Raw genomic sequence first — 19,436 nt, forward strand, 5'->3', positions numbered from 1 at the left:
AAATAATATTAGGGATCATAATATGACAATTCATTGCTAAAATGATGAAAATTAAAATCATATTAAATTTAAAAAAAAATGGTCATTTGTGAACAATAATTTCATTAAAAAAATTCATAAATCAATTTAAAATTTATGGATTTCAAAAAAAAAAAAGGAATTCGAACGTTATTATGCCAATGCCTACACATCCATTTTTAGATAATTTTTCCACATTACTTTTGCCTAATTCATATATTATTAATATTATGTTAACCATTTATTTACAAAATAAAAACATATTTTTTCTTTCCTGAATAAATAAAACCCTTTCTTATAAAAAATGGAAATTCCTAATAGTCTATTTTTAATTGACTCCAATTAATGATATCAATTTTGCAAATTTTAGACATATAAAAAAGAATTATAAACATGGCACATAAATGTATTACGCAAGTAAATTACGTATAAATATTGCATAAGAATAATACATAAACAATGAAAAAGGTTTAGCACAAAGAAAAATAATATCACTTATCATAATTAAGATTATCTGTATTTTAATATTTAGCATTTATCTCATATTATTTCTTCATATAATGCACATTTTTTTTCATTTACTATTATTAAAGGTTTCTATTCGTCGAAAAAATAAATATATTTTTATTTATGGAAAATAACATATTTATATACAAAATGTTTTTTAATATTTACAATTTGTTTTTTGTAAAAAAAAATTAGCAAATGTTTTAAATGACTCGAAATAGTATTGTCTACTAATAGCTTTAATTATGATTAGCTTTACTTTCGTTTTATAGAACCTCCTTTTTTGTAAACGTATGTCTGTCAATACATGTAACTATGTTTACACGTGTAATTATGTATATTATCCCTCATTAAATATTCAGCTAAAAGGCTACTAACACATTTTAATTAAAATGAATTATGCTACAAAATGAATGACGATAGTCTAAGCAATCTCATACAAAAAATAGGTACTATAACTAGAAATTTTCAAAAAGACAAATAATAAAGCAAGCCTATTAAATGTTACAATCTCTTATGTATAAAAATATATACAGAGAGAAAACGAATTTATAACTTATGTTCATCAAAATAAAAGCTCGAAAAAATACTAAACAATAACCATCTGACTATTTCATATTTTTTATCTCAATTTAGGGCACCATATTGATGACATTAGAGACAGATCGATTATTATGTTAATTCAAAAATATGAAAAAAATTTAATAAATGAAGAAGAATTAAAAAAACGAAACAACTTTTATTGCTTGATTCTTCATTACATTAATGATAGAAATTCATTCATTCCTTTAAAAAACTTACAAGATATATTATCCTTTGTGCAAAACATTATAAAGGTAAAAAATATATAAACTAATTACATCTACTAAAACTTCACATAAAATCGAAGGCACATATTTAAGTTATTTAAAGCCTTCCTTTTTAATGTAGTTTCTGAATTTTAAATTTCTAATAGCTTTACTATAACTAAGCATTGCATATTATTATATTTTCTATGGCCCTCATTTTTATATTTTAAGAATAAGCACAATATTAAACATTGTATTATGTATATATGTGTGCATTATTTACGTGGATATATACGTCTTTCTAACCTTAACCTAATGCATAGAATTTTTAATTGCCTTTTTTATCATAATCCAGAAAGATGAACATATAAAACAAAAATTTGAAGAATTATATATATCAAAATTTTTGAAAGAATTTTTAACTCATTTCAAAAATAACAAAGAAAAATATAAATCAAATAAACAAGTGCAAAAAAGTTATCTTGCTAAAAGTGATGATCTGGGTATGCTAAGTTTGGACAATTCTTCTACAAAAAATGATGAATGCATAAACGTTATTAAGATTCTATGTGAACTGATTAATATATATTGTCCTGATGAATCAATAAATGATATATTAGAATTTAAAGACAGCAATTATGTAAGCATACAAAATGATAAAAATATAAATGATGTAATAACTTCATTAAATACGCAAGATTTAACTAGTGATAGTAGCAATATTTATAATGAAAAAGGTATGAATCTACAAAATGGAGAAAATAATAGTCCAATAAAAAATTCCATAATAAATGAAACGAATACAGTTCAAAATAAAAATACTTCTGATATAACTCCAAAAGAACAAGAAAAAAAACAAAGAAACTCATTGATTTCGTTGAGCTTATATCAAAATAATAATATATCAGAAAAAGATTTGACAACTATCAATCAAATGATTAAAAAAAACAACTACATAAATATATTTACAAAAAATAGGTGCTCAACAATCGAAGAATTTGAATATTATAATACATTGCATTCTATCAAAAATCAACTAAATCAAAATTCAATTGACTTATTGCTACGTTATAAATCTTATAAATCTAACAAAATTAAGAACGAAGATAGCAATACTAGTGATATATTTTTGCCTGCATCCTTTCTTCATACTAATAAATATATCATTGAACAAAATTATTCTCTTCTTTTAAAGTATTATAATTTTTTATATTTATATAACTTTTTTGATAGCTATGATATGTTCATGAAAAATTTTCTCGATATAAATGCGATGGAACCACAAGACAATAATATAGAAATAAAGCAACTAAATGAAGAAACTGAAAAATGTGATATAGAGAAAAAAAAAAAAGATGGAAAGAAAAATGATCAAATTTGTTCTATAACAAATATAATAGATCAATATTACACATATCTAAAATACAATTATATATATAACAACAAAATTTATTACAAAATTACAAATTATACTAATAAAATTAATTTGCTATATTTTTACACGAAAATGAAATTTAATTACTTTGAACTATTAGGAATTAATATAATTAAAAAAAAAATTAGTGTAGACGATTTAGTATACATGCATAAGGAAGTCAATAAAATATTAAACAAATATATATATATTTTTAACAAAGACGTATTGTTATTTAATTATAAGTTTATATACACTCTTAGCTATAATATTCATTATATATATAAAAATTATGTAGAAAATAGGCAATTAGAAAATGACTATAATTATATAATTAATATAGTAAATAACTTGTCTTATATCATATATATTATTCTATACAATATTTATGTTACTATAAAAAATAAAAAAGAATGTATGTGTAATAGTATATACAATATATATATAAATAATTTTTTTTTCTTGCTTAACCAAAATTTGTTCTACTTGGTTTTTCTTTGCAATAACAAAAAGGCGAAACAAAAATTATCAAAAAATATAATCACAGTTACTAATTTTGCAGCATATCAAAGAAACAATGATAAAATAATAAGCAATATAAATTCATTTTACTATAATAAATATTGTCAGAAATATTCCGAACTAGCAGACAAAAATAGTACCCTCGAAATAAACGAAAATGATATGTATCACTATTTATTTATAACAAAAAATAATTGCATATATATTTTCAAGATGATAGTTTTTTACATGCTAGAAATATTAAGAATTTCCCATTATAGAATCGATAATATAAATAAAAATTGTTCTATATTTAATTTCCATACAGAAAATTATATACTTATATATGATTATTTGTATAACATAATGATTCAATATTTTGATAGCGACCAAAAAGAGTTAGATACTCACTTTAATAATTTAATCGATTTTATAAAAGAGACAAATATGTATACTTCTTCGAATAACACAAATAAAAATGATCATAATAATAAAACTGATTATATATATAGGAAAAAGGAATCAAACAGCTATTCCTTTTTATCTGTTTCTTCTCCATTGGCTTCATCCGAAGTTTTAGAATCATCTTCTTCTGAATTATCACATGATATGAGCAAAGATAAATTTAAAAGTATTAATATATTCATCAATGATTCATATAGATACACATATAAATATAATTTAAAACAAATTGAAATATTAAAAATTATATGTCTTTATATTAACTACACACCTATATCATTTATTCAAGCAAAAAGGATAAAAATACAGTTTGCTAACATATTGAAAACTATATTATTTGATATACATATAAATATTCATTATTTGGAGATTTTATATTTTATTAAACTTTTCTTTTATTTTTATGATTCACAAATTTACAAAGAGTACGAGAGTTTCATATTCTACTACAATTTGCTAGTCAACCTTTTCTTTATTTATAGTGAAAACGCAAACAAAACTGTAGATAAAAATATACATATCTCTATGGTGCATGTCGACAAACACATCCAGAAAACCATGGATACCATAAACACCCAATTAGACATTTCAACATTTATAAATACTAATAACAATATTTTTCATTTTTTTTTTTTTTTATCTACTAATTATACATCCCTCAATATGTTTTTAGAAAAATTTCTTGTTGAATCTATAAAACATTGCAACATCGGTTCATGTGATAATATCATATTTTCAAACACAGTTACAAATCCGACTAACGAATTTTCAGAAATTCTTGTTAATTTTAAATCAAGCGATTTTGGAAACCAACAAAAATACACAAAAGACGAAACAAATAATTTTAAAAATATAGAATCAAAACATCTACATAATTTTTATAGTACTTTAATAAAAACAACAAAGAACAACACAGAATTAATCAATCTTCAAAGTCAAGAAATTACTAAATTTCTTGATAATTCAAATATTATTTCCAATTTTTCCTTTAATTTTATTCACAATATAAGTAGCATATTAATTGAGAATAATTTAAAAATTTTATTTAACACTTTTTTATTATTATCTTCTGAATACAACAATTTTGAAAGTTATATAGAATCGCATGGACAATATAGTACAATATATCAATTTATAGTTGATAAGTTAAAAAAAATTAGCAATAAAATGCATATATTATCATTTAATCATAGCACACAAGGTGAAAATAGTTTAATTCAAAATGTTAAATTTGTCGAATTATTTAAAAATTTTCTTCTTCTATTACATAATATAATTTCAATAATATATAGTTACAATAATGAAGTTATTTTCTTTTTTCTTAATTTTATTTTTAATATTAATAATGAAAAAAGTAAATTTTTTAGTTCTAATGAGGAATTATCTCCTATTTATATACAAACATTTAACATCCCTGACAACCATAGTTGTGAAATAAACACTTTGAACAAAAAAACAAACTATCCATATGATTATGAAAAATATATTGGTGAAAATAGTTTTTATAAATCTACAGCCCATCAGTCAAATTTTAAAACCAAGGAAAATACAATTACTAATTATGGAACTAATTGTACTACTATTTATCATAATATGGACAATGAAGACAATCAATATTTACATAAAAAAGAGGAATGCACTTCTAATGATATGATAAAATATGGGAATAAAGCGAATTATAATTATTATGCTACAAAAAATTATGGAAATAAAAACAATTATGATTACCCTGAATGCCACCCTGATTGTGAAAATACATTTAAGAAAGAAAACAGTGAAAAACAAAATTGTATAGAAAGAATAAAAAACCCATATATGGCTTTAAAAAAAGAACAAAATAATTTTAGTGAAATAGAAAACAAGTATAACAACAATGAACAAAATCAATGGAACAAAACTGAAGAAATTTTTATCCAGTCTGATGATAATACGAAAAATTATAATAAAAATAGTAATTTAAATAATTATAATAAAGCATATAGTGATATAAAGTACAGTATTAATAAAACAAAACAATACCTATCAAATACATTTTTATCACCTTTTCAAATAATCGAATTTGTTGATTTTATATATGAAATATGTGTATATAGCAAAAAGGAAATAAAAAATTACTATATAGTTTTTATTATAGAAAATATTAAAAAAAATATCGGCATTCTGATTGATATGATCAAAGATAAAGAAATAAAAGAAAAAAGATGCATGTTAGCAAATATCAAAACACATTCCAACCTATTGCTTCTTTTATATTTTATTAAAAAAAAATATATAATCATAATTGAACAAACTCTTTATAATTCTTTTAATTTTTTATATGAAAATTATTTCTATCCTCATTTTAACCAAAATAAAAAACAAAACTTAGAAGTAGATCAAACAAGTAGCAGTCTATATTTTTATCAAAATGTTTTTATAAATATACATAATGCATACTTTTTCCTATTTCAAAAAAAAAAAAAAAAACGAACCTTTTCTCTTAAATTCTTTTGGAAATTATATTACCAACTTAAAATGAACTTTGGTAAAATTAATACACAGCTAGAACAACTAAAAAAAAATGACAATTCAAATGATCCTTTACCTTGCTTTTCTAGCACAAATAACGAAAGTCAAAATAGAGAAATTTTAAAAAAAAAAATTCAATATTACAACATTGAACAAAAGACAGACAAAACTTATGAAAATAGTAAAATAAATGAGAAAAATAACCCAGAATGTGAAAAACTATCTTATAACATATTTAACTATTCAAGTGACTGGAATTTTAAAGCTAATATTTTGAATACTTACATAAGCAGCTTTTTAGTAGAAACATTCACAGATGATGAAACGATTATTTTGAAATATATGGATAATATAAGCATGGGTATAGAAAAACAAACTCCTCATTTTTTTAATAGAATTATTTCATTCCTTTTGAGAAAAGAAACAAAATACGAAGCAAACATAGTATCAATCAAAAGATCATCTAACCATGAAAAAGGAGTGCCAAACGATAACGATATATCCCTTCAAATTTACGAAAATATTCTTAGTTTATATTTACAAATCATAAAAGAAATTATACTTAAAGAAAAAATAAGCATAACATATATTGAAACATTTATATATGTGTTAAAAATAATTATTCTTCTACTTATTACCAATAATAGGAATAGCAAAATATGCAAAAAGATATATAAAGAGAAGTACTTTTTTTTATCACATTTATATTGCTTTTTTTTCTATGATAATGAAATTATAAAATCATTATCTATTAGCTTAACTTTTTATTTAATATTTGATCAAAATATATTGTTATTGAACAAATACAGATTATTTTTAGAGCCGCGTTTTGTCATAGAACAAGAGGAAAATAAAAAAAAAGTAAAAGCAAGAGACGAATATATTCCATTTTTATTAAACAAATGCCCAAATAAACAAAAAATAAACTCTTCTTCGCAATCCAATGGTGAAAAAAATGTAGAATATTCTATAATTAATGAAATAACAAAAATAGAGCATATAAATATGTGCACAACAGAAGAAATGGAAAGCATGCAAAATAAACACGAAGATGAAAATCATTCATTTCAAAATGATATACATTCTATTCACAAAAAATATAATCTTAGTTTTTTCAATTTAAAAAATAATAAATCTAAATATCTAGACAATAATAAAAATGATCATATAGACAATTTAAAAAGGGCATCTTATTGTATAGAAAATAAAATTATTTATTATGTACCTTTTTGGCTGTATAAAAAATTACAAACAAATCATTTATTATTCCATATTAAAAAATTTAAATCCTTTTTTTTATATTCAACAAAATATACTTATTTGCATAGTTTTCATAACCCTAAATCAAATACCAGTGAAAAAGAATTATCTTATTATGGAAACTATAACAATGATAACATATTTAGATCTTTTGCCTTATTTGTTAATAAATATTATTACATAATTCAGGAATTAAAAAAAGGTGGAAATAATATTTTATTCAATTATAATAATAACATTGATAAACCTAATATAGAAATTTCCCCAATAAATCAAGATACTCGTAGTAATAGCGGATTATCAAATCCTAATTCATTTATTTTTTTAAATATAAAGTTAGACAAAAATATTTTATCATATAATAATTCAGCATATATAGCTTCTTTGTTAAAGGAATTAAAAATCCAACCATCTATAAATGATTTTGAAAATGATAAAGTCAAATTTGCTTATATATACAATTTAAATAGGCTCTTTTTCTTCCTAAATAATTTCTATATTCAATTTTTATACACATATGATGATAATTCTGAGAATTACATAAAACAAAGTCAAGACAGTATTACCCAAAATAATAGTACAGAAAAATGTGAAATTTCGTATTTACATGATAAATCAAAAATGGAAACAAGTTCAAATAACATACGTGAAGAAAATATAAATCTATACAATCGTGAAAAGAATAAAAATTGTCAACATCAGTTCATAAAAATAAAAAAAAACGTTTACTATCTTTTTGAAAATAATTTTAGCCACATATTGAGCATAATAAATTTTGTTTATGATATAATATTTCCGTATACCGATAAACTTGCATTTTTTATGCACAACTGTCTAACAAATACTAATACTACAAATGAAAGTTATTCTCATAAAAAAAATATAATGCTTATTCATAACAACCTATTATTACTAGAACATTTGATAAATGTATTTGATATATGCTTATATATTCATTTAATAGTTAAGAACAATAAAAATATATATATTAAAGAACACATCCATGAACTAAATAAACAAATAGACTTATCATTATATATATATAAATTATTATATATCTCGATATCTACAAATTCATTAAAAAATAAATTTTCCAGTTTCTCTTTAAACATTATATATAATTTTATAAAGATCGAAAATTACTACCTTAATATAAAGCATGATTATTATAACAATTTGGATGGGGATAATCTGGAGGACAAAGAAACTAAAAATTATATTATGCTAAAAGAAGAGAAGAGAAAACGAAAAATACTAAAAGAGAAAAATAAAAGTATGTCAACCCTAGTTAATTTTCTATTTTTCATTATATCAAAATATTCCAAGAAAATAATCAAAAAAAAGGCGAAACAAAATATTCCCAACCAAATATCACAACCTAAGAATAATTTATATTATAATATTGTAAATTTATATGAAATAGAAAAAATAATAAACATAGAAAATGCCACATTTCAAAATCATGAAAAAAAGTATCTTAAATTAAATATATTTTTTATAAAAAATGTCATGTCTATGTTGCATGTAATAATGAAACAGGGATGCTACATTGATCTAAATTTAATAAACAATGATATATTTTTAATAAATTATAATATATTGATGAATTACGATTATAAACGTTTTGTCAATAAACATATTTGGAAATCAAAAAACGATATAAATAATCAACATGTATCGCACCCAGAAAATAGCTCCTCACAAATTGGACAAAATGTTACTACTATAAGAACTGACAGTAAATATACAGATAGTATTTTCAGTGATAGTAGTAATAATAACGGTTTTAATGACAGTCAAAACAGCTCTAATTCTTCAAATAGTGGCAAACTAAGGGATAAATCCCTCAACCCATTAATAGAAAATAAAAATGTTAAAAAATTTAGAATTTTAAAAAAAATAATTTTAAATAAATATATTAATACATTATTAAACTTTTGCAATATATACAACGATATTGTTATAGAGTGTTTATATGTTCAATTGCTAATTTTTTTTTTTAAATATATTCTACAAGTTATAAAAAGCAAATTTAGAAAGGAATATGTAAAGGATAATTGTTATTCTAAACAACAAATATTAATTTTTTTCTTAAAACATTACAAGGTGGATAAAAAAATTTTTATTTTTTTAAAAAGTATTTATTTTATTATACTAAAATATTCTATATATGTGCAAAAAACAAAATTTTCAAATAATTTTTTTACCCATAATATCAATACTAAAAAAAGACAAAATGAAAAATGTAATGATCAAAATAAAAAAACAAAAGTGGATATAAATAAACACAATTATTTTATAAAAGAGGAAAAAATATATATAAATTATTGTAAACTATTTTATGAATATACAATAAACCATTATCGAAATTGCATAGAAACCGAAAAACACAGTGAAAATTATTATTCATATAATAATTTAGGAGAGCAAATTTTTAATAATTCGAATTGTGATAGAAGATTGAATGAGAATTTCAAATCCAGTAACCCAAAAAATAATAATAATAGCATCAATGATATTTCAAACTCAGCATATGTATGTATGATTGATCTTTATTGCCCTTACTGCGAAGAAATTAAAATATTGTTTTTGTCTATAATAGTTTTTTTAAGTTTTTCACTGGATAATTTCCCCTTATTCTTTTTGCAAGATATTAATGAAACAAGAGAACTTACAAAAGACAGAGATCCAGATAATAAAAAAAATGAAAATATTATTATTTTATGCGAACGTATATTTTATTATTTGAGTAAAAAAAATATTTATAGGAATTTTTGTGTTTTTAGAGAAGCGAAACTACTTGAAAAATATTTTATAAAAATATTTATAAAACTGTTATATTGTAACCAAAAGAAAACGATGAACAATTTGCAAAAATACGAAATTTATATTTATAAAAATGAATTGAATCCATTGAATTCGCAAAGTAGACAATTTAAAGAAGGAAATGATAAAGATGAACATATACAGGGAAGATATGATCACATCATTAATAATTGTTGTAATTATAGTAGTAGCAATAACAATGTCACCTGCGAATCTGATATAGATAAAAAATGCAAAGAACCAAATTATATTTTCAAAGAATGCAATAATGATAAAAATTATACAAAAGATAAAACTGATAAATCTATATATAATAAAAGAAATGATAACAATAGAAATACGCCTAATACAACATGCAGCTGTAAAAATATATGTTATTACACAAAGAAAAACAAAATTTTTAAGAAACACATGACTCATGATAATCATTTTTATATAAACTATTTTCTTAATTATTTTCTAATAGAAAAAGCCGAAAAAAATAATTTGGAGTATATATATGACAAAATATATTATTATATCCTTGTTGTTATCATGTGTTTCAAAGACAAAAATTTCCTATCAGTTCTTCTTTCAAAAAATGAAAATTTTTACGATGAATTTAATAAAAATTTACAAGAATATCTCAAATATGTTTTAAAAAATAAGCATGAAGTAAATGAAAAAAAGAAAAAAAATGAAACGATGATCCACAATTTGTTATATATATTTGTTTCTTATATTTATATATATTTAAATGAATTATACACCATATTTTTTACACACATCAAAAATTTGCTTACTCTTCCATCATTTTTTCAAAACGTTATATATATAAATAGTGTTGAAATTATACAAACAAATTTAAAGAGTGCGCATGAGAAAGAAGGTGAAAAAACTAACGAAAAAAATGACAGCTACGTATCAATTGCAGAATATTATGATGTCTTAATAAACAATAAAAACCAAAATTCAAATAATAATTTAGAAAATTATATAGATCAAAATATTAAAAATGTAATAATTCGAAACATATTTCATAACAATAATATTTATTTATTTATTTTATATATAATGAATGACAATAAATATAATATAAACAACAGTAACGGCGAAACATATAGAAAATGCAATTTGTTGGCTAATAACTCTGGTGATTCTATAAAAAATTATATTTTTTTCAAATCCTTTCAATCGAATTTTAAGAGAAATAATAAAATATACTTAAACAAGATAACAACAAATATTATATTATTTTTTTTATTATTCTTTTATGATTATTATTCATCCGATTATGAAATAAAAGAAAATATTTTAATGCAAATAGTACGGCATATTTTCGAGCATTTTATAACCTTTTTTAATGACGACTTTATATATATCCATTCAAAATTGTCCGAAATTACAAAATCAAATAATTTAAGCATTAAAAAAAAACAAAAATATTACACCTCCAGTAATTTAAAATATGTAATTAATAACGAAACAAAAATTATAGACAATAAATCTGTGATTAAAGATTTCCAAGAAAGTAATAAAAATGAATCACCAGAAAAAATAGACAAAACAAAGAATAAAAATATTTATTTGCGAGCGCATGTTGCATTAGAAAAGGTAAAAAAGGAGGACCGCACCAAACGTGACGAAACATTAAAAGGAAGCAGCAGAAATAGAGATCAAGCAATCACTCAACAAAATTGCAAATATGTTTTACAAAATAAAGGAATAAAAACAAACGAAGTGAAAAATATAGATGAAGAAATTAAAAATCATAAAGTATCCATCGAAAATAATAACTTTAGACTATATAACAATAAAAAATACAAAAACAATGAATTGAATAAAAAAAAAACACCATTAGATATACATAAAGAAAGTGAACAAAATATCGAATTTAAATATTCTTCAAAAGAAAACACATATATAATAACTATCATACTAGATAAATTAAAGAGAAATAAAAAATTGCTATTTTTATATACAACAAATAGCTTCAGGATTATACATATACATAACAACGTTTCGTCGTTGATTTTTACATATAAATACATTTCAATTATGTTTCAAAAATTATCCTATTTTCAAAACTCCGAAATTATCAAATGCATTTATAATACTTTTGACTACTACATATTTAATAATGCAAAAAATGAAATAAGTGTTGTAGAAGACAAATGGAAAAATATTTTATATAAAGATATTGGATATTTGTCATATTTATATATTTATTATTTCTTTAATTTCATATCATGTTTTTTACTATATGATGTTTCGACGTTGGACAAATTTTGTTCCAACACGCAAAAATCTATCGATGCAATTAATAACTATCTAAAAGAGTTAATAATTAATACACAAGGAATATATATATGTACTATAATTTTAAACTTTTATCTTACTATTATGAATTCCTACTTTTTCGATTTTTCATTATATGAAAATACTTTTATCTTTTTAGAACAAAATGATAAAACAGATGATCAAAATAATTTGAGCGCAGAACAATATATTACTGACATGCTAAAAAATAATAATAAATGGACACAAAAGGGGAAAAAAGGGACATATTTTGAATGCATCAAAAAATTAAGTACAGAGTTTAATAAGACAAAATTTAATTCTTTTCTAATCAATTACATTATAGACAATATAGAAAAAAGCACAAGTAAAAATAAAACAGAAATAAAAAGAGGAAATAACTTAATCATGTTAATTTTACAATTTATAAGTTATCAAATAATTTTTATAGATAACAAAAATGATATATTAAAATTAGCAAATGCTTTAATGAAATATCTTAAAAAAAAAGATGCATGCATTGTTTTAAGTTACTACATTATTGTTTTTTTTAATTCGTGCTTCCTTAATCCAGTTTTTGATGAACGATTGATAAATACGGTATTCAATTTTGATAAAAATGATAATATTTGGTTTAATTTCATATTTTTATCAAGCACAAAAATGAAAAAAAACAAAGATGTCATTATACTAGTTAAGTTTTCGATTTTGCACTTATATTTATTATTATTAAAAAACAAAAATTATTTCAAAAAATGTATACTATATATATCTAGTGACATAAACATTTATTTTGTTCTAATCTATATATTGAATGAAATATTCGAATATTTCCAAATACTAAATAATAACGAAGAAAATATAATTCAAATGATCAAAATGGACAAATCAAATAACAAAGACAATAATTCTTCTAATATACAAAAGACACATATAAAATACTTTTATTTATATACTGAATTAATAGTAATAGTTACTGATATTATTAAAATAATAAATACAAATGATTTTAATAAATATATTGCATTACAACATAACAAAGAAAAAGATAGTTTAATCTTACAATTTAAAAACTTGTATAAAAAATTAAAGAATGAGTTAAAGCATTTAGAAAGACATATAAAATCAATAAAATATTCGATTTTCATTCATCCTCTAATGATTAATATTCATATGCTGCATAAATACTATTTAAGCATTTATATAAAGGAATTTTATTATTTTCATAAAACATTTTTTAAATATGATTTATTTATGTTTAATTATCTAAAATTAATCAAAAATAAAAGAAAAGAAACAAATTTTACATTTATCAAAAAACATCAAGAAAAAAAAGAAACCGGATCAATCGGCATCGTAGCAACTACACTCAAGACACCCGAGGTAGTATACGAAAATATGCAAAAATTTGATTTGAAAAATAATATTGATAGAGAAAATTACATAAACAAAAATAAGTGGGAAGCATACCATAATATGAATAACCGAGATACACATTTTTACTTTTTTTTTAATACACATAAAAACTTTAATTACCAAATAAATAGCTTATGCTCTTCTACACTTCAAAATGAGCTTCATTATTCTCTCAGCAAAATTTTTTCTTCATCTTTTCTGAAATCAAATGAAACCCCCCAAAACTATTTGCAGTACAATATGGAGCACATACAAATATATATAAATTATATTAATCAATCTGTAAAAATTTCAATCGATTTTTTTAACAATTTTGCAAAAACATAATTTTATTATACCTTCTAAAAAAATATATAATTGTCATATTATTTATATATTTCTATATTTTACACATTTAACTTATTAAATAAAAAATTTTCCACGTGAACAGTAAAACTTGTAATATATATGTGTGTTTATCCATATTAGTAGTAATGGTGCAGTTACATAAATTAATAAATAGCTAATTATTTGAATTTTGTTTTTTTCGTCTAATATAAACTCCCATTATAAAATTAAAGTTGTGATATGTCTCGAAATTTAAGTTTCCTTTGATAAAAAACATATTTTGATTCATCTACTAAAGCCTTAAAACTTATCGGCTCTGTGTAGCATAATGTATATAAGCTCTTTCTGTTCAATAGTATATTATTATTTAATAAACTATACATAAAATTTGAATATGTAAAATTCCATTCTCTGCATCCTCTGTTTATACTAGCTATCCAATGTACCTAAAAATAGGGAATTCCGACACACATACAATGATTATATAAGATTATAACTACATATATAACCATACAAAATATGTATATATTGATTATATGCCATTGTCATTTTCTTTCCATATAACTATTTTCATATGTATATATAAATTTATTTGATAAAAATTACCCGTAATCTTCTATATCTTTGGCGCCTCATAATATAAGAATGCAGTAAAGCCTTCATTGCTCTACTTCTTGCAATTTTAAAACATCCTTTACTTCTACCTCTAAAACCCTTTGCTACTTGAAAAACTACTTCTCTTGGTAATTTCATTTTTGATAACTTTTGTAATATAAATTATTATTTTTTATCAGTAATAAAGTGTAATTTTCAAAATATGAGCTCTGTTTATTTGACCAAATTTTTTGTTATATTTATAATTATATTTTTATATATTTATCCCCTTTTTTATATAGATATGATTTTATACACTGTTTCTACCTCCAATTTTTATATAAATCATTAATGTATTGTTATATTATTATTATTATTATTATTATATTTTCCTTTCCCACGCGTTTTACATTTGTTAATAAAGATGTGATATGCTTTTATTTTTTTCTCATATAATGCATGCTCTTAAAATTATTTTACCGATTTTCGACGCTCGCTAGATGTGTATAAATGCAAATATATTCCATAATTATTATATAATCATTAACATACTACAAACGAATAAAGAATTAAATTTTTAAATATCGTAATAATTAAATAATTTTTTTAAATACAAGTAATTAAATCATATATATTTTATTTCTTAATATCACACTTAAAAATAAAACTTTTAAAGCTTTGTAAAAAAATAATTAAAAATAATATAAAAAATATAATATTTTTTATTTTTTGGGGTATGCTGCTATTTCGTATTGTTTTAAAATACAAAAAGCAAATTAATAATGTCTTTACAAATCTAAATATGTAAACAAATATATAAATTTATAGTAACGAAATGCCACAATAGATGTTCTTAAAAAAAGGAAAAAAATAAAAAGGTGTAAAAAAATGCAACAAAATATTATAAGGGTTAACAAAAATAAAACGTATTAAATTTTAATGTGGTGAAAATCATTCATGTGAAATAGTTCATAAAAAAATATTTTATTTATAAGTAGGTGGAAAATATGTCCAAATCAATTTTTGTAGTTTCATTGAATTTATTTATCTATGTATATATATACATACATATATACTTTTATTTCTATATTCAATTGAGGAAGTATTGTACCTATGCAGACAATACTTAAAATTAAAAAAAATGTAGATAAGCATATGGTTTTATAATTTTCTCTTAATTTTTAAGCTTTTGGAAACATGCCTCCTTGTGAGCCTCATCTAAAACTTCTTTTGTTGCCTTGGAGCATTTTTTCGTGTAGCAATGTGATTTGATAATTTTCTAAAAAAAAATACATGTATATAAAAATGTTACTAAAAAGGTAAAGAAAGAACTAGCATCATTAAAAACAGAAATACATTATTTTATTAATACATTGCCAAAATAAAATAAACCCATGCTTCCCCAAAGATTAATATTACTTCATCAATTGGGATTTCATTAAAATAGCATTTTATTCGCTAGTGTTATTTTACTATAATAATATATTGTCTTTCTTTTACATACCTCCATGCAATCGCATTTTAAGAAGCACCTTCTAACTAATTCCTCGAAAGGTGGAAATCCACATTTTTTCAAGCAGTCATAATTTTCCTCATTTTCATCATAAACGATTTGATCTTCTGGATCTTCGATGCCTTCTTGATCCTCAAATGTGGCTTTTGAATCGATAGATTTATACATAAAAGTATTTTCTGGAGTGTCAGATAATTTTTTATTACCCCATTCTATTATATCAATAAAAGATTGCTTTGCAAAATTTTGAATATCAGAAATAGAATGAGTCTTTCCTAACTGATGTATACCTATAGCTACTAAAACAGCGGTAACCACTCTAGCAAATACTAGAAGCCAACTATCATTTCTACGTTCCCATGAATGAAATGGAATAAAAGATTCGACAATACTACATTCCTCATCAAATAAATTTGGGAATATCCAATAATCAACACCAAAAAACCAGAAATAAACAAAAGCGATTATTCTTCCAACTATTATTGCTGATAACAATCCTATAAATACAACTGATAAATGCCACAATGCTAATTTCAATTTCAATGGCCAAACAGGAAACATACAACATATTAAAACTATTGAGATTAATGTCATTAACATAAAATATTGTAATTTCTTATTTCTTTCATAAACTAAAATATAAAAACCGGCTTTATCAAAATTTTGTTTTGAAGTCATAATTAACCTCTTTGGCCATTTGGGTCTTTTATATACTCCATTTTCATCCATTTCATATACCCCTTTAAATGGATTATATTGAGCTTTATATATAAAACCTTTTTGTATAAACAAATCGGCAAATTCTTCTATTTCTTTCATTTCTGATAGATTCCGGTTTCCTATTAAATTTGGAAACTTTTTCTTTAAAATATCTTGTTTGCTACTTAAAAAATTTACAAAATCGTCTCCTCTGAAATATTCAACTGCTCTTTTTCCAACTTCAGCTGCGCTTTTTACTTTCACCCCTCCATCAAAGGCGAATCTCAGCAAAGCAAACATATCTGAATGTATCTCCTAAAAAATTATAAATCAAATTATACACATTAATACAACTAAAAATAAGTTTGGAATATATATCAAACAAAAACGTCGCGATGCTTTTAAATATATTCATTCACATAAAGTATGAATCACATAAATTGACATTTATATAATATATTGTCATGTATATATGCAGATGTTTTTTCGCACGCATATACAAAAGTATGAAATTTTCTTATCTAGTAAAAATATTTACAAACTAAAAAATGCATACAACATTACCTCTCCTTTATTCATCTTATCCTAATTTGTTGATAAACAATAACACTAACAAAAAGATACGTTAAGAAATATAGAAGTAATAAATTTGTATGTAATCTTCTGTGAGCTATACGATCATTCTAATTCAATAACGTATTTATATAGCTTTATTAGTTTCCTACTACTATTTTTTGTTTTTCGTCTTTATTTTTTATTTTTAATTCATTAATATCAATTAAAAAAAATATTTTTATTGTATTCTTATATATGTATTCATATGCAGTTAATGCCTCTTTGTTTATTATTGTATAACTTATGAAAATATAGTTTTTCTGATTTGTTCTTATATATTTTTTTATTTTTCTTTCTAATATTATTTCAAAATATATTCATTACTAATTAATAATTCCTTTCTTTTTTTTCCCTTTTTTTGGGTGAGCCGTATATAAGTTATATATTTTTATTTATTATTAGTTTTTTTAATAATGAAATATATCTTCACGAAGTAATATTTTATGTGTAAAGAAAAATTATTTTTTTTTGTTCGCATTCACTTTTTTTTGCTTTTTTATGTTCTATTATATTAACATATATAATTATATTATATATTAGAATACTATTTTTGTGCACATATCATCACTTATAGCTGAAAAATGAATATTTAAAAAAGTAGGGTAAATATTCTTCCGATAATTTTAAAAAATAACTTTAATTAAAAATTCACAAATAAGCTAAATAAAATCAATAACACACAAAAACAAGTTAATATAAGCTCCCCTATGAATAATATATACATTAGCGTTTTGGTTGGTATATATATATTCATTTAATTATAATTTTGTGTATTATTTTTAATTAGGCCATAAGAATTAACTTCCTAAATTTATACGTATTAATTATTTTTATACTATATGTGCATTTAGTGTTGTTTGTTTTCCCTATTATATCGAATTGTTAGTTTTTATTAAATCCACATTTTGAAAATTAATACTATATATATTTATAAATCATTTATAACAATAATCCCCAATATAAGATTTAACTAAATCTGAGATAAATATATCTTTTACAGATCGTAATTTTTAATTTATATTTAGAAAATCAAAAGACGAAAAATAAAAAATATCATACATTCTTTACACTTCTAAAAAGTGCAACTTGAAAGAATATGTTACTTACGCATTTTCATCATAAAAAATTACTCTAATTATTTGTTACACTAAATATGTTAATATTTTTTTCTTAAAACATTCCTTTTATATAAGTTAAAAATTCTTTTGAGTATTACAATATAATGCATAGATGAATATACATTACAATTCATATATTTTTTTAATCATGGAACCTAATTTTCCTATATTAAACGTGAACATATAAAATATTTGCATTTGCTGATATTTACTAAATAATACTTTTATTCATTTTTCCAAAACAACTTATTTTTTTAAAAATATGTAATTTCTTGCGTTTTACATATATAAATATGTGAATCATATTAAAAATATTAGGAGGGTATATAATTCTATATGACTTTTATTTTTCTATATATAATACCTAATTTGTGAAATATGTGTGTTATAAGAATTATTACCATTTTTATTTTTTCATTTATATTCAATAAATTTATAGCAAATTAATAATATCTTGTATTACTTATGTAATATAAAAAAAATGTTTAATATAGCTTTATAACTAATCTAAATTTATTTTTTAAGCATTGGAAAGCATATATACATTTACGTATTTATATATTCACGATTGTTTATAACTATAAAAGTATACC

At 21.6% G+C, this 19,436-nt stretch overlaps 3 protein-coding genes across 3 annotated transcripts; 1 reads left to right on the top strand and 2 right to left on the bottom strand.

The window, feature by feature from the left end:
* Nucleotides 1–934: 934 nt before the first annotated feature.
* PBANKA_1302000 (conserved Plasmodium protein, unknown function) lies at nucleotides 935–14,304 on the top strand (the record flags this gene model as incomplete). Its single annotated transcript, XM_034566591.1, has 3 exons — nucleotides 935–974; nucleotides 1,162–1,361; nucleotides 1,669–14,304. 3 exons carry the CDS (start codon nucleotides 935–937, stop codon nucleotides 14,302–14,304), a joined length of 12,876 nt encoding a protein of 4,291 aa, XP_034423173.1.
* Nucleotides 14,305–14,531: 227 nt separating this feature from the next.
* PBANKA_1302100 (50S ribosomal protein L20, putative) lies at nucleotides 14,532–15,057 on the bottom strand (the record flags this gene model as incomplete). The annotated part of the gene is made up of 2 exons (XM_034566592.1): nucleotides 14,532–14,750; nucleotides 14,911–15,057. The coding sequence occupies 2 exons, from the start codon at nucleotides 15,055–15,057 to the stop codon at nucleotides 14,532–14,534; spliced, it is 366 nt and encodes a 121-aa protein (XP_034423174.1).
* A 1,015-nt stretch (nucleotides 15,058–16,072) lies between these two features.
* PBANKA_1302200 (translocation protein SEC62, putative) lies at nucleotides 16,073–17,689 on the bottom strand (the record flags this gene model as incomplete). The annotated part of the gene is made up of 3 exons (XM_034566593.1): nucleotides 16,073–16,177; nucleotides 16,403–17,425; nucleotides 17,675–17,689. 3 exons carry the CDS (start codon nucleotides 17,687–17,689, stop codon nucleotides 16,073–16,075), a joined length of 1,143 nt encoding a protein of 380 aa, XP_034423175.1.
* Nucleotides 17,690–19,436: the final 1,747 nt, after the last annotated feature.

This window comes from Plasmodium berghei, assembly GCF_900002375.2.
Source record: "Plasmodium berghei ANKA genome assembly, chromosome: 13".
Taxonomy (NCBI): domain Eukaryota; phylum Apicomplexa; class Aconoidasida; order Haemosporida; family Plasmodiidae; genus Plasmodium; species Plasmodium berghei.